Below are 24,406 nucleotides of genomic sequence, written 5' to 3' on the forward strand. Positions count from 1 at the left end.
ATCGCTAATGAACATCATTAGTGTTTATAGGAAACAAGCTTTTATCACCTCGTCAAGGTCGGCATCCAGGCACAGCAAATTATACAGGTTTACACACATTCACGTGTGCACACAGTGACTTGCACACACTTCACTGTCCTCTCTTTTCTCCTTATCCATTTAGCATGAGTCTTCACCCCCCGCACACACACACACACTCTAAACTAACATTTTGGTTCGTTCCATTTTCTGCTCTCATCAATTCTCCAAACGCTCTCAACAAGAAGTTATTTTTTTCACAGCTTTTTGAGCAGTGTCTGAGTGAGGTAGAGTCCATCTGTGTCCAATCACGGTGCTATTAAAACACAGAGACTCACCACATGGACCTACGTACTGTGTGGTTCCCTGTGTCACGTGAGCCTTCATTTGTACAAATGGTGTATTCACAAATTAAACTGCAGATAATTAAGACCGTAGTTTCCCACTCTATTTTCCCTTTTACTAAAATTGCAGAGAAATCATGCTGAACTTAATTAAAATTGGCTGATACACAACTCTGTAGGAAAAAAAGCTAAATATGCCAGTGAACAGGTTGAAAAACTCATTTTCCTTTTATTTAGGCAGCACTCGACACAAGTGTCTCTTAAACCACTCTGATTGACCACGATGAGGTCAATCATGTGTTTTTTTGGGATGGATACTTGGTTTCCTCCAAGGCTCTAGACAATTACTAACACAACTGATCTTATATTATCTTTGCGTCTTATCATTGTCTCTTCCTTCTTGAATTGCATTACTGCTGCTTTATTTGCAATAATAACATTTTCAACCAGTAACTGGTAAACATTCCCAGTCTAATGTTTGCAAAGGTTTTGTAAACTCTTGGAAAATAAAGACAGAATAAGAATACAAACAGAGGGTGGCGTCCATGCACATGAACACAACAGTATGACTGGAGTTTCTTTGACTAGAGTGGGGAAATATTATTAGATGACAGGTTTTATTTATAGAAAATCTGCATGCCCTACCATTGGCTTATATGACTCACTTGCTCTTTTGATTGTTTTAGGCTACATGCACACAAATGACTATTATTCAGCCAGGGCTGTTGGCCTGTTGCTCTTACATTGCAGAGTCCCAAAGTAAATACACAGTATTTCCAAGGTTCTCATTTTGGACCGTTATACAAAATGAGTGTTTCAGTTTTAGTGAGCAACAATTCAAACTCTTTCAACGATCTTAAACAAACACGTCTCAGATCGACTCCCAACTGTGGCAAGTTAAACACTTGCTCACATGGCCGTGTATTTTGGCCATATGAGAGTGATTTGGGGCTGCAGGGGAAGATCTGGGGTGGCTCAAGAGAATGTTTAGATTGTTGTCACAGTGGCAAGGACAAAACCATTACGCTGTCATCTGAGGTGATGCATGGGTCAGACAGAACCAACACATCAGGACCTTATAAACATTCACGCAAACTCCAATAATTAGCGATTATTTCTTCTGCATTGGTATTTACATTTGCTATATGATTTAACTTGAACATGTACACTTGACATGGGGTAAGAAAACCTCCCCCTTGTATTCACACCAATCATCTCACACACTTTCCTTCTACTTGCAACTTGGAAATGACGCCAAGGTTCCTATAACAAAGCCTCCAGTGTTTCAGACAGAACTGGTGCCAAGATATAACAGGCTGCTGCTTAGACAGACTGACAGTTTCCCCAACCTCACACACACAGACACACACCCACAGACACACAGGGCGGTGCCTGCTCCAGATGTGATACCTGTCTCCATAGAACTGTGTTTAATTTCATTTAAGGCGACATATTTTATCATTAACTATTGGTCGTTCTTTTTCCATGGCTTTTTCAAGTTGACCCATGACCACGTAGGTCATGGGTCAACTCTACTATGTAAATTTGTGCCATCAGTGGGTCCAAACTATTATGTGTGACTGTATTAATGCCCTGAATCACATACTTTTTACTTTATCAAATAATACTTTTAAAACTTAAGTTAAGGGTTTTGATCCAAACCCCCACAGTTTTCAAAGTGCATTGTTAGAACACCTAAATTCCCACAGGCTGATTTTGAGGTAGTACAGCCTGATTCAACCCAACAGAAACTGATTTGTATTATTCTCAAATGACTATCAATTTTTTTTAATGGGAATCAATATGTTTCTCTCTAAACTCAAGGAAAAAATGTGATCTTCACCAACTTTTTTTTATTTTTTCCTTCGTTGGAGTATGCCAAGGTTTTTTTATTAATTCATCTGACAATTGGCTGAAGAGATTGGATTCGTTATAGCATTGTGTGCTGCGTTTTATGACTGGTTCGGGAAACTGCACTTCGTAAGCTGCCGCTGCAACCGCTGCCTCTTATCTGTGTGTGTGCATGTGTCCGAGCCAAAGTCATCATGGACTGGGCTCTGGTGATATCCTCCAAACCCAGAACTAAACTAGGAAAGAAAACTTATTTTCTACCACCACCATTTACCTGGAATAATTACAAAAAGAACCGAAAATTTAAATCCCTTTAAAAGGAGCGAGAAAAGATCACCCTTGGCAAATGTGTCTGTTCCTTGTCCTGTAACTATTTAAGTACCTTGTTCAAATTTTGCAAACCTTGCTTTCAAATGTTTAGCAGTTTTAATGTGGTGTCTTATCTCCGTTGAGGTTTGTTATTGTAATGTTTTGTTAAGTGGCCCCTATTGCCAAGACTTTCTTGAAGAAGAAAAACTAAAGGAATAACAACAAAAACAAAAGTAGATCCAAGAAAATCCAAGAAAGCCTTGTTTCCAAGGGAACATAAAAAACATGCCTGACATGGATCTGCTGTGGGATGAACACAGAGGGACAAATAGAGAAACTGATACATCTTTCTTTTCTGTTGTTTTATGGTGGTCTGGTTTTGGTGGTCTTTGGTTTATTTCTAGATGGAAATAATAATAAAAAAACTCTCTTGGCAGCAGTTTTTCAAAGGGTTGCTTATATCTGTGGATCATCCCAGAGCAACATGTACTGAGTGACCTAGAGTTTTGGTAATGTGTCGCCTTGTCTTAAAACTGAAACACAGTCTAAAGTTAAAATAAAGATTGCTGTAGTCCAGCTGTCATCTGTCCACACCAGGGGTCACCAACATGGCCCCCATGGACTACCTAAGGTGCCCGCGGGGCATATTCTAGCCAACAAGAGGGTCTGTTGTACTGTTACGGTGCTTTTTTAATCAGTTACACTTGCAGTGATATTCAAATGGGTTTATCCTATATAGTTTATCCTATAAGTTGACATATTTCAAAAGTTTGTTCATAGTGGACAAAACATATTTTCTGTATTGCTCTGTACTATACCATAAACAGCTTGAGATGAAAGTTATCGCCTAATATTTCTATGATCAAAATGCATTACAGCCCCAGGTTTAAACAACACAATCATCTCTTCAAACCAATCTAACCACACATATAAATAAATAAATGGACTTGTGTATAAGTTGTGGCAGATGTGAAATAACACCTGGGAGTCCAAGGGCCTGAGCCTGAGGGCCACAGTCTTGTTTTTATTACGTGTGTGATGTAAGAAAAAAAAACTTCAGGAGAAAAAAAGTGGCACACGACGTTTGGCGCCCATCCCTCTGGGGTCACAGAGCTGTGGGGAGGAGAGAACGTTTGGTTGGAATTAGTTTGGTCACAAGTGTGGGCACAGTGCGAACTTGTTCATTTAGTGTTGTGATAACTACCAGTGCCTGCACACTTTAACTGCCTCCAGATGAATGTTGGGTGAGGAGACAGATCCTATTGCATACACACACACACACACACACACATATAAAATACCGTCCCTTTATATGACTTTTAACCCTAACCCCAAGCCCCCCCCCCCAACCTCCCTTTTATAAAAACAGTCCGGTCACTTGATTGAAAAAGCCCAGCGTGAAGATCTATCTGAGAAACTCCAGTATGTCCGAACTTTTTACTAAAGCATGCGGGCTGCGCACCTACACCCACATTCTTTTATGCCACATGGCGAGCACGTAGTGACTTATATGGAAGAAAACTTGGCAGAAGTCCACCCCCTACCGATGAAATGGATTTTACTCATGCAGGCTCTTTTATTAAAAAGTCATCCCCTGGAGTGTTTCTGTGGCCAATTCCTTGAGCCCCCCCCCTCCACAACTCCACCCCGCTGCTGATCTCTCTCCACATTTGGGAGCCATTAGCAGGCTGAACGTGAGGCTACTGTACACTTCTACACAAAGTGTGAGGCCTGTGGGGGGAAAAACTAGGTTATGATACACCACACTACAGGTGTGTGCAGAAAGTAGAAAAACCGTTCATTTTATGCTGATTTTAAACTCTGTCTCACAACCCAGGGCTAGCGTTGTCTGATGAGCAGCCACTCTGTTTGTTTGTCTTTTTCCCTTTCTCAGGCAGAATGTTCTCCAGACGGCCCTGAAATGGGCTACGGCTCCTTCCATCAGCAGTACTGGCTGGACAACCGCATTGTGGCAGTGGGGGTTATTGACATCCTGCCTACCTGTGTGTCCTCTGTCTACCTGTACTACCACCCAGACTTTGCCTCACTGTCTCTAGGCTCCTATTCAGCGCTCAGGTTGGTCCCAGAGATGTTAACCAATGGTTTAAAAAAGGGAATCAGTGTATGTTGCTAAATACATTCAGGCATATAAGAGATTTGCTATTTTGGTGCATTTTAATCAATTAAATAATAATAAACAAGAGATATTAACACCACATATAAAATGATCCTGAACAGCAGTTTGGTAGGAATTATATTGTCTAAAAAGTTTTTGGGGCTCTTCACAACAGTCCTTTTTACCAAGGGGGGTGCTGCATGGATGATGGCATGACCCTTTCTTTTTGTCGCACACATTTTCATTTACTCATACTTTTTACTTGTACTTTTTACTGTTCTTTGTTTTCTTCCTCCTTGTCTTTTCCTTTCACATTTGCCCTCCTTGTAACCTGCTCTCTCCCCCGGCTCTTGATCTTTTCAGGCCCTCCCATATTTTATCCTTCCTTAGAACTGTATACTTTAAGTGCCATAATACTGCAGGTTGGGAGAAAATGCACTTGATTGTTTGAGGCTGTGGTCTGTTTGTGGTTCGACTGACGACAGTTCTCTCTGCCGGGGCGAAACAAGAGTAGAGACGTGCATACATTACAGGCGCACCTATCTGCTGTTTCCTTTATAAAAAAGTAACCCAATAACGTGTGGAAAGGATTTTTAAAAGTTCCTCGGACAGATGTGCGAGAATGCGGCCTTTATGCTGGGCCTCTGAGTTGTGAAGGCTGACTGTTTCTTTTTCTCATATGCATCATGTCTTAGGTCAGTTCTGCAGTTAAAACAGACAAGCTGTGCTCATACTGAGGGAACACCCTGGCCTTCATAAGCACATAGTTTGCCATCACATGTTATTCCAAGAGTCTTACTCCAAGAGTAACACAGAGTGCCTGATGTGTGGAGGAGGCCTCTGTGAAGGGAGTGAGCATGTTTACTGACACTAGACCCCAGCCCTTTGATGGGGTCTGGACTCTCCCTTGTCTTCTTGGCCCAACTTGTTGTATGTGGCCAGCACAAAAATGCATCTTAACATTTATGAGCCGCATTTCTTCAAACCATATACAATGCACAATATACTATATATCAATGCACTCACAGTGTGATTTTGCACAAAGAAGTAAAATTCAAATATATAGATTGATAATTAGAAATGACAAATACTTTAGCAGGAAACTGTAGAAAATATTGTCACAGCTGAACACTACATATATTGTGGCATGTGTTTGTGTGTGTGTGTTCTGACTTTTTTTTTATAAGTTGCACGTTTACATAGGTGTTATACATCAGGAGAAACAGGAGAGGGGGATGTTGAGAAATGTGGCGTAGAAGCTGAGCTGCTGTCCACGCTGAGGAGAGAAGCAGGAGGAGAGGGAGAGAGAAAAGATGGGACATAATGTGCAGCACCAGGCCCTGTGCTCCTGAAGGAGAACCTGGATCACTGTCTTTGGACTTGTTTCTTGATTAAGTAGTGTTGGTCTCGGTTCTGCTTTGTAGTCTGTGCTCATGTTGTGTCTAATTGAATTGAAAATGAACATACTGTCTACACACAAATACAGTGTGTGTGTGTATATATATATATATATAGTTTGTGTGTATATAAGACAGTATTCAAATATGTGAAACTAATTTGATTTTGGATCTGCTTTTAGACTAAGTGTATTGATTAGAATCATGGATAATGTTTTCTTGTGGGGTTTTTTGTAATGTGCATGTGTATTTCTTGGTTCATTGAAGTGAAGCTACAGTATGTATGTTCTATATAGTTCTATGTAGTGTATAGTTCTATGGTCACTAAAGCTTGTGTGAAGAACTGGTAGTAAGAGTAAAACAACAGTGACTTGACTTTTGAATTTTAATTGTGTTAAATGCAAGAAATCTGGGTTAGTGTTAGTTAGAGTTGCATTATTGAATGTTGTACCAGATCAATTTCTTCTAGTTAAATTTAACCTAGTAACATTTCATCCACATACAGAAGAGAGAAAAAAAGACAATGCAGTCAGATGGCAGCAGTCCTGCCAAAATAAACACCAACTATTGTCTGACTCTGGATTGTGGTCCTTTAGTGTTAATAAGCAGCATATTTCAAATAGACACTGACTGGCCTATACTTATTTATATATATTATCTTTTTTAAAGAGATTCACATTTACATTGACTTCAACCTACTCCTGATAACTCACAGAAACTGTAGGGTTTTATATTGAGACCAAATGAATGTTTATTCACTTCAACTCCACTTCGTGTTAGTCATTAGGAGCCCACTCTTCTACACCTGCCTGATCAACCTGCCTGGTACCAGTTGTTAATGAAATAGTTCCGCATGCAAGTGGTGCTTCACTACACACCTCTTGTTTTTTGCTCCATTATGGGGCCTGTGTGTGTGTGTGTGTGTGCACATCAATATGAGAGAAGCTGTGCAGAAGCAGAGGGCCTGATAATTGGCATGTGCTTCAGTGTCAGATGGCTGAAGAGGGGATAATGGTGGACTCAAGCTGCTGCCATGGAGGTGGGGGTGTGAAGGCTTCAAGTGAAGGGGGCACAGTGCTTTTTGTGAATGGGCCCCTCGCCTCTCTTGACCCCCTCCCCCAATTCAGGCCTGCGGGGTCCTTTTGTGGTAAGGGGATGGGAACCCAGGAACCTGGCAGCAAGCGGGTGACCTTCTAGCACCTCGCTCTCGTTGCCTCTCTTCTCACTCCCTTTTTCTCTTTCTTCAACCTCCTTATTGATATTCTCCTCCCGCTCCCTCTCCCACTCCACCCCCCCTCCTTGGCCCAGCTTGCTTTGTCCCATGTCTTATTTTTCAATGCATCCATTTTAATTTAAGGTCTCTTTCCATCTCTCTCAAGTTTTACAAGAAAAGGAATTCTACCCCTTCATTTGAGCAAGTGAGACACAGAGGGGTGGAAGGAAGAGTGAGACAAAAAGGGAGAATGGAGAAAAGCTGGAATTTAGTTATGGAATGGTGACGGAAATGGCAAAGAGAAAATAGGCTTTTACTAGAAGGATGCAATTAAGGAGGAAACTATTGTTAAAAAATAAAGCCGCTGAGACATTTACTGTATGTGAAAAAGAGGTATAAATCCTCCAGGCTCTAAATCTTTATTTTATACACTTGTCTCTCTTTTTCTACCACTTTCTTTTAGCCCCGGGGCTGAATGCTGATGGAGATGGCAGTTGTTTTTGTGTAATGAAATGAGACCAAGAAAAGCTGCTCTCTTATCAGCATGGGTTGGTACTTCCTCATGATGGGCAGAGGTCTACACGTATGCCTAGTTTATTTAGTTAATGACCTCATTTACACAAGTTTTTGTTTTAGTTTCCTAAACAACTTTGCTGCAGTCTGTGAACAAACACAAATGTTAACATGTTAAAAAACTTCTGTTATTTCTCTCTCCACAAGGAAAGTGAGCTATATGTGGAAAGTACTAGCCCATGAGTACTGCTTTGCTTCAGGTGTCAGGAAGTCAAAGTCAAAATAATACAGTCCCTTTAACTGATGTAAAATTGAATGTTTTTTTACACAGCGCGTCTTTATCCAGGAAGTTCTGCTGGAGAGAACCAGTTGAAAAATCAATAAGCAGAGGAAGGAAACCTCCATAAATTATGATGATGTTCTGATTGAAATGTGCAAATCTTTGCAGTACTGCACTGAAAGGCTGTGTTCCTGTGTTTCCCATCACAGGGAGATTTCTTTTACCCGGCAGCTGCAGAAACAGTCTCCTAAACTCTCCTACTACTACCTGGGCTTTTACATTCACTCCTGTCCAAAGATGCGCTATAAGGTAAGTCCTGCCTGCAGAGCATTATTTATTGTCTGACTTTTCATTAAACCAGGTCCAGTTCTGTAATTCAAATCAAAGTCAGATGAAACTGTGCATTTGTATTTTTTGAGGCTTTTATACAGGGATGCAACGCTTCTAAAAGTTGGGCTAATGTCAATGTCCAAGACCATTCAAGACTAATTGCTTTTACATTTATCAGACGTACACATTTAACAAAGAATTTTTGATTCTGATCTAACTCAGATGTGAGGGCTGGATTCGGCCAGACAAGTCATTTCCCGTGGCCAGAGAGCTTAAAAAACATACTAAGTCAATGCTGCTTCATCACATGAATTTAACTCCCGCAATACCTTGCGTCAATAGCAAGTGTATTTTTCTCAGCAGTTAGGGTTAGGGTTAAAAAACAAAATGCAGTCTGTTATAGTCTTCATCCCTATCACTGCTTCAGAGATCATCCCATTTTAGAACAACAACTTCTCCTCTCATGACCTGGTCTGTTCCTGTTGTTACACAAATCTATATAGTCTATACAGAAAAATCCTTTCCCCCCTTTATTTCCGGGTCAATAACCATTGTTTTTACATTAAATCAGTAAAAATGTTTCTGTGAGAACTCTGTTTGCATTTATTAGAATAAACGTGCATGGAAAAGTTATCCACAACAGATTTATCAGCAGTAAAGCCTACAGCGGAAGTGGAGTCCAGTATTCCAGTACAGTGAGTGTAAGAGTGACAAAAAAGGATGCAGGGGATGTTCAGGAAAGGAAGTGGAGCTAGGGCTGCTCAAGACATTAGAAGTTGAGAGTGAGGTCACACTTCCAGCAGTAGCTCAGCAGTAGCTCAGCAGTGAGATGTTTGCTGCTCATATTCATATCCATCTTGAATGCATCTCCTGTAACTGCTGAGCTGCACCTGCTTTAATCTACACAGTCTATTGATCTTAGTGGCTGAAAGCACTGATCATGAAGCTTTAAAATAAAAATTAATAAAAAGACCTATGTACCCAAATAAAAATGGGAATTTTAGTGATTTTTAATTAAAAAAAAACGACAAGAGAGAGGGTAATAAATGTACACCACATGTGGATCAGGTGGTGTGTGACCTCTCCTCTGGATAATAATATTAAGTCTAAACAGGAATAATAAACAATTCAGGTGTATAGCTCAATAGAAAAAACTATTATTTTACCAAATATTTACTGTTCTGTGTTTTATCTGATTCATTTACTACTGGCTCCATTTCTCCAACATTGTCTATCTCCACAAAACATGCATTGTATCTATTGGAATGTGATGTCTTGTTAAAGATAGTGGCAGAGCGCCACATAAATTTGGCACATATATTTACATCTTGTTTGTGGATTTGCTGAGTATTGTTATCCATTTTTCCCAGCCCTGAAGCCTATGATGGAACTGTGTTTTTGTGTCTGTGTATTGAATCACGGTCACACCGTTTCCACAGCCACCAAACCCACCCCTCCACTGGCATTCAGTCCTCGACCCCCCATATCTGTTTTTGTGTATTTGCCATCACTTTATCTTGTTCACGATCTGCCCATTTCTTCCCATTTTTTTCTACCCTTGGGAAGGAACACAGAACAAGGGAAGGTGAGAAGGTTGTCCAGTTCCCACCTTTAGGCTCTCACACTCCCACAGAAACACCCCTGCTCAACACACACTCTCAGCACATGCACAGTGTCTCACTCCATTGTCTAATTTGCATATGAGACAGAGTAGTTAATTAATGCAGAGACATACTGTGGAATTGTTCATTCCCAAGATGGCGTGCCTCTAAATTCTACTGTTATTGTGTTGAGGGATAGGCTCTTCAAAGACCCAAACACCAATACTTGAACCCTGCTGGACACCACTCAAATGTCTCCAGCACAACTCCCTATCCACCTGCCCCCTCCTCTCCATGTGCCTCTTCTCTGTGGTTCACTGTACCCATCAGCAACTTAGATTAATTCAAAACAACAACAACAACACTAAGAAAAATACCCTATTTTGCCATGTGACCACCAGGATTATTTAGGGTAGAGTTGCTTGAACGCTTTCAATCTCTCTCATAAAACATCTAAAAAAGAAGAAAAACAAATGTCTTACTAATGATGGTCTGTATTGACAAACATCTGAAAAAAAGTCAATGGACAGATTCCTCGGTTAGATCACTAAATACGCTTTTCCCAAATATCTTTCCTTCATTGAGTCACTTAAAAATTCACTTAATGTTATTACTTTTTTATGCTACCTTTTTGTTATGTAGTTATTTTCTGTAAATATTTTACATAATACATTTTTTTTATGAAGGAATAATTGGTATTATGTGTAACTTTGTGTTGACTTACAAACTTAGTTACAGGGCTTCGGTAACCAAGTATAACGCTAAACACACTGAGGAAATCCTATCTTTATTAATGTCAACATGACCCGATTTTACGTTGAAGCTAAGAAAGACAACTAAATAATATGCTAACACTAACAACTATCGAAAACCAGTTTCTGCTCTATGGAATTTCACACAACTGTTCATATATACGCTCGTTCCCCGAGGAGCAGTAGAACTGCATTGTTTATGAAACTGATCCTGGTTGCTTTGCGAATGGCATTTTGTGGCGTCTCGGTATAATGTTCATAAACATACTGGAGGTTTTTTTTTCAAAACCAGCGGTCAGGTGTCGCACTAAGCCTCAACCTGAGATGTTCTTTTGTGTTGAGGATTGGATTGGGTTAAAGCTACAGTCTGAGGGTGGATTGACTATCAATTCTGCAGGTCACATCTTTGAGTACCCAGGGGAACGACTCCATGTACAGAAGGATGAAAAAAAAAAAGAGTGTCAAAGCCTGGTCATGCTTCTGTAGCACTGGAACCTCCTAAAGAGTCCTAGAAGTCTTGGAGTCCAGCCAGAATAAGGGCACTGCCCGGCCAGTGTCAGACCCTCTTCTTTGTTCTCAAAGCTGGGACTGAGCGTCCCACAGAGCTGGGCTGGTTTGGCTGGTGGTTTCAGGATTAGATGTGACATCCTGCCCCTGGCCAGCATCCCTGCTCTTTCTGCCCTCCCTGGCTCTCTGATGTTGAACTGTGAAGAGCAGAAGGCAAAGCTCTTGGAGGCTAAATGAGACCAGAGGTCTTGGCCCTGCTGCCACAGATTTTTTTTTCTTGCTGCCTCTCATGTGTAGCTAACAGACAATTGAATGAACTGTTTTCATTTCTTCAAACAGTGTATCGGAAACTCCAAGCATTAGCATTAGATTGACTGAGGTCATTAGGGAGAAAGCGTGAGATTTTAAGCAATTGGCCAACGTTTCTTTTCTTTTCTTCTGTCCTTGTCCTTGAAAAACTCTCCATTGTCTGCATCGACTGAACTGCTTTAAGACTATATTGCATAGGTTTCCTGAGACTAATTTATAAGTTTTATATGTTTCTGTTTTTTTAATTCTTTTTTAAGGGTTGTCTGCATGCAATACATAAAACATGTGTGCAGAGCAAAATTAACTGCATTCTTTGGCATTCGTGCATGTTCTTGATTGGTTGATTGAAAAATTGATTGAAGAAAACCCCTTTTTTTAATGGAATCGTGTAAAAGATCAATTTTGCCTTGGATTTTCCATTTCTTTGCGGAGATGCGTGTGAGCACTGGTCTGTGTCAGTTACATTAACATAAGTGCAGAACAAGCAGTCTTTGATGATAACAAATGAAGCGGTTAGCCACTTGGCTTTGCCAGTCTGCAGTACCTGGTCCAAAGAGATCAAAAGCAGCAACGTTCAAATTTGCCCTCACTGAACAGACAACACACAGACAGAATACCCAGTTTTATCCGCTCTGTGAAGTCGTGCAAGAGTCACATGAAGAGGCTTTTACTCTTGTCATTATTATACCCAAAGTGAAAGAATGTCTCGCTCTGTGCCGAGGAAACCATTACATTTTCCACAGAGGAAGATGAAGGAGTGAGTAAAATAACCGAGAAGCAGAGGAAGAGGGCAGATGGAGAGAGAAAAGAAAAGAAAGTGACAAAATCGTTGCCAAATGAGAAGGGAGGCAAGATGAAAAGGATTATTTATTTCCCAGTGGCACTTCACTGACTTTTTAAAAGCCCTTTAGCAGCAGCTGCACCTCCGTTCTTTTCAACCCAACTCCTCCACACTGACAAACAACAAACAGTAACAGAGCAGGACAGTTCTCTAGCAACAGTCTGGAGTTTTTCCACACAGGCAGAGTTTTTGAATTCAGTCGTTCTGAAATGTTTAAATACAGGTGCATGAAACCACCACGCTGGAAAAATCCAATTATTGGTTTTCAGCTTCTGTATTATTAAGGCCTCTCAAGGCATGAATGCATCCATGTGGTTAACAACAACAACAACACACACACACACACAAACATATACAGTATACTGTATATACTGTATGTATTTATATATTCCTGCAAAACTCTCTTCCCCAGTGTGGGCAGGTTATGTCATGTCAAAGACTCAAAGCACCACAGGTATCAGGACTCTGCATGTGTGTTATTTTTCAGTTTACTGTGTGGATATGTGTGACCTCACGTTCTATGCGTCACTTGTTGTGCATCTGGGCAGATTGAATGTGACAGTGAGTGACTTTGAGGCATTCACAGAAAGGTGTCTCCCACAGAGGTTGAGAAACTACAGCACTGTTTTTCTTCCTCTCCTCTATGTTTGGCTTTAAATAGCTTGTAGAACCCTTTAAATCTATGATAGTTTTTATTGAGTTGTTTGAAATTGTTCTGAGTACACAGCAGTGGAACTGTGGGTTTATGCTTCAACCCTACATGTTCAGACACAGTGCTGCCGTCTCCTTCTCTACTGTTGTTTCCATTCTCCTTTCAGCAACTGTTTAAGAAACCAACCACCATACTGGTCAGGATGAAAGACTGATAGAGAGAGAAGGAACTCAACTAAGAAAACATCCACACGATGTCCCAGATAAACACATAGAACATTTTGTTCATTTATTCCAAACTTTCTGTAGTACCAGGAGGCATGAGTGACTGTTTCTCCTATTCATTAAATCATGGTCTTTTCCCCCCTTTACCTTAGCTTTTGGCACTTGGCACCAGTAGCATTACCAGTTAACAATGTGCCAGTCATAAATCTTGCTGATCAAAATAAATAAGAACTTCAGAAGGTCCATTTTCAGCCTTTTTCTGGGAATTCCTAAAGCTGAACCATAGTTCTCTTGCTGTCTTTCAATTTTGCCTCTCACTCCTATGTTTACATTGGTCTCTTTCTGACAGAAAAAGCGTTGTTTGATTTAGCTCAATAGGAGACCACCAACAGAGGTCCTCTCAGCAGAAACATTTGTTTAAAGGTTTTGATAAATTTTCTTCTCTTTTATGCTCCGTCGTCTATTTTTGTTTTCTCTATGTCGTGGCACAGTTGTGTTTTTAACAAATCACTTACAGGCCACAGCCTGGTCTCAGGCAGCCACTGCTTGGCACCCCTAGGAGGAGCGATGACAGGGTGAGGATCTAAGGGATCATAGTTCACAAGGTCAGGTCATTAGATCCAGTCTTACTGCTGGTAGAAGGATGGAGTGAGGCGAAGGCGGGCAGCAGGAGGGTGAAAGCCAGGGGGAGGTGTGAAGGTCAGAAGGGTGAAAATGTGAGTTTAGAGATGGTGTCGTGCTGAGCAGATCCAGAGCCCTCTAGCTGCCAGCCTGAGGTGTTTGCCTTGCCATTACCTTCCCTTCTATTTATTTTCAAATCTGTTGCAGCCGAACCACTTTGTCTGAAATGCTTGGCTTCTCTTCGACAAGGGAATGCATTCAGATGTTAGATAAGCTCTGCTGGACAGACTGTGTTCTTCATAAAGCTAATTAGACTTTAATTCAAAGTGCGGGTGGATAGCCCCTTGTTGGGTGTTATGGTTAAAAGTTTGAGGTGGAGTTTTAAGACCAAGATTAGGGACAGCAGCTCCCACTATAAGTCGGTAGGCTGTGGTCTGTGTCAGACAGGCGTAACAGCACGGCTGCCCATAAAGCCAGGGGAGATAAAGAGATAAAAGTACCCAGTCTGTGAGCTGATGCCCATAAAAGTTCTGCCATTGGTTCTCAAAGCTCGGGCGAAATGCGATCTTGTAAAAATATTTTCTCCTCATTAACCTGTCATCCGTGGAGCCGTGGCACATAGCCAAGAGAAGGAGTGCTGGGACGGAGTGGAATAGGCGGAGGCGGCTGTGGGGGTTGTATAGAGGCCCTTGGGGGAGACTTACCAGCCTGGAAGCTTTATTTGAAGGGTGTCCTGCGGTAATGTGTTGAGTACAGTGAAAACCCTGGGCTGGCCCCTAGTGTTGAAACAGCAGCAGTTAGCATAAATCTCTCCTAACGCAGTCTCCATACATAGTCAGGGTACACAAACACACATGGACACACACACACATTCCCATATATGCACCATATTGTTGCATTCTGCAGTGAACGTACATCTGTGTGGGCCACCATTCTGAAATACTGCCTGTTTGGACATGTCTTTCATTGGTTCTGTCCCTCTGTCCAGACGTCTTGATTTTTAGTGTTATTTGTCTTGCTGCCTTTGTTTGTGGGGACTGTGCTGTTTACATTGGCCTGTCAACAACCATCGCCCCTCTAGCGATGTCTGGGCACAATGTTTTTCACCAGTGTGTCGTGGATTCTTTATGTTTAAGACGGGTAAGGATGTAGGCTTAAGACCTGTGTTTATTGGTTTTTAAGGAAAGGTTGGCTGAATCTGACCCTGGGTCAGAGAGCTGGCCTGGGCCAGTCTAGATTAGGTTTATAGGTTTACCTCTTCACCACACTGAGGTTCTTTGTTAGTCAAGACTTTTTATGACATCACCTCAAATTACTTACAAAAAAATATATATAAAACGATCATAAAACTGACATGGACGTGTTGGCCTCAGATCTATTACTACGTCTGTGCTTATCATTTAATAATAAAAAAGTTTCTATTTGTACAACACATCACTTATGGACATTTTATCTCCAGTCCAGAGCCAAGCAAAGCCTTTCATTTGTGACCTCATTCTATCATGGAGCCACTCTGTCTCACTCTGAAGTAGGTGCTCTCTTGACTGGCAGATACTTTGTGTAAATACTTTTTTTTTACATGTACTGATACTGTTAACTGTGATAAACCCCTGCAGTTAGACCTAATGTTACACAGTGCCTCACTTGTGTACACATCATGCAGGGACACATCAGCTACGGGAGGGTGGGTGAAAAGTGAAGTGGAGATATGAGCAGGAAATCAGCCGCAGATGTTTTTGTAAAGAATCACAGATGGAAGCGGACTCTAACGGGTCAAAAAGTCTTTATTCTAGTTTTGGAATTCCACCGATCCAAAAAAAAAAAAAAAACTTTTTGTGCCACAGAAGCTGAAGTGTTTGCAAAGAGATAAAGTGAGTCAGTCCAGAATCTCCCCTTTACTGGCGGTTATAAGTTGATGAGATGATAGAATCCTGGGGCTCTAAACAGATTAGATCAGTGAAGTCTATCATATTGAGAAGAAAAATTAAACATGGGTTGACATGGTGAAAGAGTGGGCCGTGCTCTTGTCTTACAGCCAGTTCGATCCCCAGTGGAAAACTGTTGCTGAGATAGTCTAGTTTTTATCCAGCCTGTATTTTTATTCAGTAAAGACATTGACTGTTTACACCTCTATTTTTTCCCCTGTTAAATATTTTTTTAGGAAGACATATTTAGTTTAATTTTATTTCTTATTTAAAATGTGAAGTCCAATGAGACAAATGTGTTTTGTAAATTTAGACTTAAGACTTATATTGACGGCAGGACCTTAAACAGAGAAATCATTTGTTCTCTGAAATCCCCCCTCCCCCCCCAAAAAAGGTTTAATGTAAGTATGTGCATTAATAATAAACATAAAAATTGGATTTTTTTGGAGCTTTGTGTCTTTTTGGTTTGCTTGAATATGATATTTATTGAAACTGAGGGGGAAAAAAATCGTGTCTAAATTTTTACCAGTTCTCTATTTGAGTGATTTTGTTGGCAGTTTAAACACCATCGTGTCAGATGGTGAAATTTGTCTTCCAGTAAAAACCCCATACCTTCTGTGTAGTCAGGCAGGAAGATGGAAAAAACCCAAAGGCTAAAGATGGGTCGATTTTCACAAGCATTTCTTGGCTGCTATGAAAAGTTCATTTTATGAACAAGGTAGAACTTGTAGGTGACAGGTATGAACTGAAGTCTGTAGGTTGTAGTCTAATTGACTCTGACAGGAGGGACTCGGCTATCTATATGAGATTAAAGTCTGCGGGGCTTCCAAAGAGTGAACGATGCTGTTTCACAAACACATCGTCAATCAGTTGTGTAACTGCTTGTCAACTTATGCATGGACCTTCTTTTCTGAAGATTGAGTATTTCTTAGAGTAAATGACTCACCCTACGTTGTGGATCATAGAAAAATCTGCACTTTAGAAAATTGCCTTCCTTTAAACAGTGACCCTTGCGCTGTCAGCAAATGTAGAGCAGAAACTCTTGATGGGGCGGGACGTATTATTCAATTGGTTTACTGTATATCATGGAAATAAAGCTGCCATTTATATTACAATTTTCCAAACCAGGAGTGTAAAAAAGGAGTCATTTGTTTATCAACAGACGAGTATGGCCATACATTCCCTAATAAAGAAGCAGTTGCTTTCTAATGCGAGTTTCTCAGTTAATATGTATGTATATAAACTTTATTAAAACATTTGCATAGTGGGTGTGCAGCATATATTTGGTGTGGCTCATAGAATACATTTTAAAACATCCACTGAGCCTAACGATGGGCTGTGGCTTCATTTAAACATTAAATACTGCAGTTTGACTTTTGTTTTTAATCTTGCAAAACTGTGAATCTTACCAAAACTGTGAATTTCCAAATAATGTTTACGTTGGCTCCTCGCATCATTTTCCAGTACTGTGTGGACACTCGGGCTACGTTCCTCACTTTCATCAGTTTTAATCAGTGTCTCATTTTCTTTAAATACCCTCCCTTTACTCATCCAGACCTCATTTTCTCTCCTGCTCTTCACTGTCATCCTCTTTGTTCATTTTATTTCTCACACCTTTGACGGCAGCCAAAGACACGCTCTGACGTTGGTCCACCCTCCATCTCCCCCGCTGTCTCCCTGAGCAGCCTTTCACTGGCCGTCACTCATTGCCATCATCTTCATATCCGACTAAGGTGGTGAGAAGGGAAGGATGCTGATAGATTTGTTTGTGTAGGCTTTTTTTTAAGCACAAAGTAAAGAAAGAGCTGAGCAACTAAAGAGAGTAAAGTTAGTATGCATTTTTCAATGCAAAAAAATTAATATATGCAATAAGGTTCATTTTAACTATAACTTAGCAGGCAAAAATAAATAATTAAATAGAGGTTGAAAACTTTTCTTATATAATTGTTTGGTCAAACAAACTTAAAAATTGACACGCAAATACCAAACATTGGTTCTTGTATCAAAAGAAGAATCCACCAAAGGCTCGGCTTCTGAAGCGTTGTGTTTGGAGCAGGGTTTTCAATAAACTGATGGATTCACACGACTTTTCGGACACGATGTTGTAACCTGCAGATGCTTTGGTGAAATTAAAACTCCTTTTTGCAGTGCGTCAATGACAGACGATCAACTGCGTATGTGTTTAAAATGGATGAATCTGATTCATTTCTACAGCCCTAGTTTTAATACAATGAGAAGAAAACACCAACTGATTTTTCTCATAATACTTTGCTCATTTTTCTCCCAGCGACTAATCCCTCTGTCCTGTTCCTCCAATTTCACCTTTGACTCAGCTACAATGTCAGGGTGGAGTGGCAGCAGGTGTGTTTGTGTGTGTGAGTATAGAGGTGTGACCTGCTGCAGTGTTGAAGGAATGTGAATAGGTGAGGTGGAGTGTGAGAGTGTGGCTGACTGCGCTGACAGTTGCAGACAGTTGTAAGTTGTTGGGACATGGAGAGCATCTCGTCAATGTGTGTGTCCACTGCAGCTACAGATTCATAGAATTCCTCCAGAATCCATCTGTTAGCAGGAGCTCTTAAAGTATGTTTGTGTCTCAGCCTCCGACTCTGGATAAGGTTTTTCCGCTTTCTCTGTATGTGTGCGGTCACTGGTCTGAACTAATACCTGTGCAGAAGTTTGATCCCTTTATCCTTCACTTCATGAATATTATTGGAAATTAAGGAAGTATTTCAAGAGGAGGGAATCTGCTCCAGCAGTATATGTACATTTATGTTCCCAGACCAGAGACTTTGTTTGGTTTTAGACACTAAATTATTTCAGAATTGTCTGAACGTCATTATTGTCAGGTATTTATTGTAGAACTTATTCACAAAACTACATTCTAATATAACACAATTAGGCAAAATGAAATATATATAACTGTAGAAATTAATTATAAACCATTTTTCAAAACTACAAATTACTTAAAAATCCAGTCTGTTCTTTATAATATGACATATTGTTTTCTTCAGGACAGGTGAGGTAAAAAAATTAAAGAAACCAGAGTTACGGATGGAAAACATAGAGCATTAAATGTTAAGTCTCGTTAAGATTATGTTTGTAAAAGTAAATCATTTTAAAATTTGAAACAAAAAGAAGTAAAAAAAAATGTATGGAACTGGACTGCTGACAAACTACTTGAGAGTAACTGCTAGAAAATCTGTCTAAAAAAGTCTTGTCAGTCCTATGTTTTTATTTTCTTTTATTGTCTTTTTGCAACAACAAATCTGTTGAATAGTCTCAGCCTCCTTAAGTCACTGTCTCTAACATCCAGAGATAAATCCAGTTTTCACCATCATCACATGTTTGTTGAAGCTCCATTAGGAATAAATAGCGTCGATCTGTTGTTTGCAGCCAAAAAAGTGTTTCAAAACTAAAACCCTTAAAAAACCAACATATCCTAAAGTTTAATGTCACACGAACTCTAAATATTATTGTGTGTTGAGACATCGCAGCAGGCCTGTGGCAGGCGCCTGGTTGTTTACAGTGCTATCGCAGCAGTTTGTATTTGTTTGGAGTCATGTGACAGAACACAGGTCTTTTATAATGGACCTCTGTCACTTCCACCTCTCACTCTCTCTCATTTTTTCTCCTTGCCCTTTGACAGTTTCTGTTCAACTTTGTTTATTTTCTGTTCTGTCAAATACAGACGTGTTTAAGAAGCACACTGCTGAGGAAATATAAACAATCAAAAACAACAAAGTCAAATAGTCAAACCTGATTCTTTGGTCAAATCAGTGCTTGTTAGAACCAATAAATAAATAATGAATTTTCTAATTATAAATCAGGAAACACTAATAACATTTTCTTTTTTTTATAAAAATGTTGCTTTTTTTTCTAATGTTTTACACTTAATAGAAAATATTCATGTTAAATTCTGCAGGGACAGTACCGACCTTCCGACCTCCTCTGCCCTGAGACCTACGTCTGGACACCGATAGAGAGATGCGTCCCGATGCTGGAGAACTCGCGCTATGTTCGATTCAACCAGGATCCTAATGCAGGTACAGCTATGTCTTCTCTTCATTTCAATCACAGGGTTTCTCAGAATATATTCTGGATCATCATAAATGCATATGTGAAAACTGAAAAATTGGATCCTGGGAGGGCCGGTGCTGCAGATATGTTAGGATCATCAAATTATAGAAGATAGACAAGCAGACGCCAACAGTCTGGACTGTCAGGATTAGAACCCGGGGCCAGGGTGAGACTGAGTGAGTTGAAACGTTTCGACAGCAGTGTTTTCAATGATTTTTCTGCATTGATGCACGGCCAAAGAGACTCTAGTCTCCATATTTCTCTAATCTCTTCACGCTTTCCCTGGTGCGGGGATTCTGCATTTTCATCCCCCAGGTGGTTTGAGGTGAATATGCTGTTAGATTTAATCAGCTCGCACATAAGCCAAGACTCAACTTGTTTGCTTTTCATAGCTACAGAAAGCCTCTCACATCTGACCCCTTCCCTTAGCTTCTAGAATATGGTTCAATGTGCAGCACCGTGAATTAGTCTTGGTTACTAGGATGACTGTTGTCAAACACAGAACATTCATACGTAGAACTCAAGGCTGTGTGAGAACACACACGGTCCAATCGTCTTCAATTTCTCCCGTATTTTGCTTCACCAAACAGGAACCAATCAGAAAGAGGATGTTATGGATAAAAACTGGAGGTTGTTGAAAAGCTAGAGATGGAAATAGGGTCTGAGAGATATGATAAAAAAAAAAGATTCATAGAAATTTGAGATGAAGGCAGACAGGCTAATAAAGGACACAAACTTTAAAGACACACTTGTAATTTCTCATCATACTAAGTGCGTACGTTCTTTTGAAACTTTGAACGTTTCTTGAAAGGAACACGTCTTTTAAATGTGTAAATTATCCAACTAAGATTTTAAGCTTTATGTCATTCTTAGAAAGAGCACAAACATGCACAACATTTAGTAGGTAAATATAAATGAACAAAACTTTAATTTTATGATGTACTGAGGTCATAGTTTGTGTTTTTCTTTTTTAAAAAGTAAATAAATCATGTGCTGAATCCCAACTGGAAGAGAACTTACTTCTTGGTCAACATAAGAACAAAATGACCTCATCTTCTCTGCTGCTGAGTCAGATTGGTTGATCAGCAAAACAGTTTGGAAACCATTTGCATGTAAATAATTATAAATCTCCTCATGTCTTCAGTAAATGAGATTTTCTGAGGCTTATTTTCAATTTTCTGGCTTGTTGTTTTATTGGCTTCTCTGGTGGTGAAATCACTCCACCCAGGAGAGTAAAAGGCGAATAAAACAACCATTAGTTAGCTGGTCATTTACAATGTTGTCATTAACATCTAAGCCAGTGGTGGGTCTGACCTGTTGTTGTCAGTCAACCTTAGTCCCTGACTGGGCACAAATCATTGAGGATGAATTATCTCTGTCTCAGAGTGGGTGTTTTCTGCAGTGGCTCGTGTTTGTTGGCACGACTTTGGCTCTTGTGGTGCCTCCACTCCTGTGTGGAATGTTGATCTTGGATGTAGCCAGACATTATTTCAGGCTGTACTGTCCAAATGAACACAGTGCCATTATATTTTACTGCACGCTGTCGCCCCGGTTGGCCCTCTAGTCTGTTGTGAAGCCTGTGGGGTTGAAAAACAGCTATGGTTTGGTTTCTGCCAGGTCTTCTCCAGAAATATGGCCCTTACTCACATGGGTCACAAATTAGTGGTTACTCAGGGCAGAATGCCCTTGAAATATCAGAAATTGCCCTTGAAATGTGCTTGACCGGGGCTTTTAATGTCCCCGTAAAAAGAAAGGTAATAACATTTTCTCAAGTGCGAGTCAAAAACAGTTAAGTAGGCATTCATAGCCCACACAAAGCCAATGTCTCCTCCACACAGAGCTGTTGCAAATGGGAAAAATGTGCATTTTACATCTTGGACAATCAAGCAAAAGATGGTAAAGATGGTGAAGATTGTAGTCTGTCCTGCAACTGTATTAATTAAAAGTATAGATATGTATATAAATATACTGTATATAGTAAACGTGTATGCAATAAAACATTTATTAATTAATTAATATTTACTCATTCATTTTACAGCAACTTCAGTGAGAAAATAATCAACAAACCACTATCAATCATCTGATTCCAACTATTTCCTGTTACTTCAGACTCTGGAGCTGTTGAGCTCTCATTAAAAAGTGACAGAAAAGTTACACTGTTCCTCCTAATGAGGTGCGTAAGGACAGCTAATCTAAAGTTTATACGGCGCTGTCTGAAACAGGCTCACATTGATTACATGCTTGTTACTGACACATGTAGGGCCCCGGGGCTTCGTCGTGTCCACCCCGCGTCCAAATGTACATACAGGACATACTTGGAGACAAGCACTGACACACGTTCTACGCAACACATGCAAAATCTCTCACACACTTAATCTCTCAGTAGGGTGAAAGTGTGGACGTGCGTGACATAAGTCGTCATCATACCCTAAGTGACCCCAAGTGCACACAACAGGCAGCCGGAGGTTTATCGAGAAGATTGGGAGCAGACCTTCTGTGTATTTACAGCTTGTGATTTAAAATTTTAAAATTATTCTACTGAAAACACATATCAGAGGGGAAAATGGAGGGAAAGAAAAATATATTATTGTTACTCAATACGCTAAAGGACAAAAAAGTGTATAAAATATTTTACCATTATATGTTATGTTTGTAAATGAAAGACAACGTAGTGAGAAATTAAAAAAAAAAATCTTCAGCAACAACAAATCTGGTAAAATAGTCCTGGGATCTGTGACTGTGTCAGTAGTGTGGAAGATTCCAAGACAATACCCTCTGACGATTTGTTTTTCAAGCATTTGTGAAAATTTTCAAAAGACATTTGCATTCTTTTTAATAACAATAAAAATGATAATTTTCGCAAATCTATTGGAATTTCTCTACTATTATTCAACTGCGGAAGTTCAAAATCCATCCTTGTATACAGAGGTTTTGGGGTCAGCTTAAAGGACGTGTGCTAACACCAGGACTTGAACCCAGGTCTTCTTTTTGAAAAGTTAAATTCTTGCTAAGTACACCACCATGTTGGCCTCTTCCTTTTTAAAGATGGCCCTGCTTTGGATTGGTAACACTGGGTCAGAGTCAGTGGTCATAACCTGATGGCCTGGCATTCACTAACATCCGGTGAATGGTAAAAGTTGGGGCTGGATGTGAAGAAAAAGGAGCGTGGCAACGTGTCAAGGCTCCTGGCCTCAGTCCTGACCCTCACACTTCATGTCCGGCCCTCAGCACTCCTCTTTCCCCCGACCCTTGAACCTTGGCCCAGAGGAGAGTTGACCTCAGAGTGGCGTGTCACTGAACGTCCGGTGGGCCTGAAGGAAACGGGGTCTGGAGCTGCTTTGGGTTTGAGGCATGGATGGAGGACAGAATGAATGAAGGAGAAAAGCAAGAGTTGTTTACGGGAGGAGCGGATGTTTGGATTGCCTTGAGTAGCAGAGGAGGAGAGAGTGGCTGAGAACCTCTGGTGACATTAATACACTATCTTAGACATTCATGCTCCTCACGCCGGTCTGTACTGTGTCAACTGACTAATTGCTCTACAGAGCAAGCAGTGAAGCTTTAGTGCAATGTCACTCACTGGACTGGACACACGTGTCTCTGCATAACTGCTGTGTGAGTGGCTGTCACGATGATAGAAAACATTAGGATGAACGATGGGACGATGGGAGAAGCTGAGGTCATTAAAGAAGCAACCACTGTCTCAATGTTTCCACTTTTCCCCCCTGACGACTCATTAGTTCTTCTCAGACTGCAATTACAATTGTGGAAATTAGACTGGAAATTAAATTAAACTCAGATCTGTTTACTTAGTTTTACACTTATCTCAGATCTGTTTACTTAGTTTTACACTGTGTTGCAATGAAAAAAACAACATCAAACGTTCTTTTTTATTTTAGAGAGCTTTACTGAACAAGGTGACTTATTCACACGATTCAACCCCTGGAGACTTTTTTTTAAAGTGTTTTAATGGAAATGTTGTGAAAAAATATTGTTTAATGGCAGTTAAGTTGTTTTTTTATTTCTAAACCAATCCCCTGATTTGTTGGGATTTGGCATCAAACTGATATTTTGAAATTATATGTAAAAAAATGGAACCCTCAGTTCCTGTAATAACATTAGTACACAGCTGTGAGGCTGCTGGGTTGTTATGACAGGGTGGTAAGTTGGCGAAACAATACTTTTTTTATTTATGTTTTACTAAATCTAACTTGTTACTATTCTGTTTATGTATCACCCTGGGTCTGGCATGATAGTCCAGAGCCTGGAGCTGGTCTTGATCTGCTTCCACTCTGTTCTGTCTGGATTGCCTCATACAGAACAATCTGGGTAGATTAAATACTGTGTGTAATATTTGTACTTAATATGCATTTTAGATCACACACTCTGAATCTTGACCAAATGACCAGATCTGAACCTGGAATTACATCAGTCAGGGTTAGGTACATTCATGATCAGTATAAGTGCGTGATGTTGGTTAATTTGGTTTTGTTTCTGTTTTTTCCAGCCACTTCCTTAATGGATCCTAG

At 40.2% G+C, this 24,406-nt stretch overlaps 1 protein-coding gene across 6 annotated transcripts in view; it reads left to right on the forward strand.

Annotated features, from left to right (window-relative positions):
- ate1 (arginyltransferase 1) overlaps positions 1–24,406 on the forward strand; it is a 54,708-nt gene that overhangs the window by 18,399 nt on the left and 11,903 nt on the right. For all 6 annotated transcript variants that reach the window (XR_003051392.1, XM_025061177.1, XM_025061176.1 and 3 more), the window contains 3 exons: positions 4,417–4,598; positions 8,251–8,350; positions 19,726–19,846. Coding sequence is in view for 5 of the 6 variants with exons in the window: in XM_025061177.1 (XP_024916945.1) it covers positions 4,417–4,598; positions 8,251–8,350; positions 19,726–19,846 (403 nt within the window). In the remaining variant the exon portion in view is untranslated. The remainder of the gene's footprint in view (positions 1–4,416; positions 4,599–8,250; positions 8,351–19,725; positions 19,847–24,406) is intronic.

Source organism: Cynoglossus semilaevis, chromosome 12 (genome assembly GCF_000523025.1).
Source record: "Cynoglossus semilaevis isolate Cse_v1.0 chromosome 12, Cse_v1.0, whole genome shotgun sequence".
NCBI lineage: Eukaryota > Metazoa > Chordata > Actinopteri > Pleuronectiformes > Cynoglossidae > Cynoglossus > Cynoglossus semilaevis.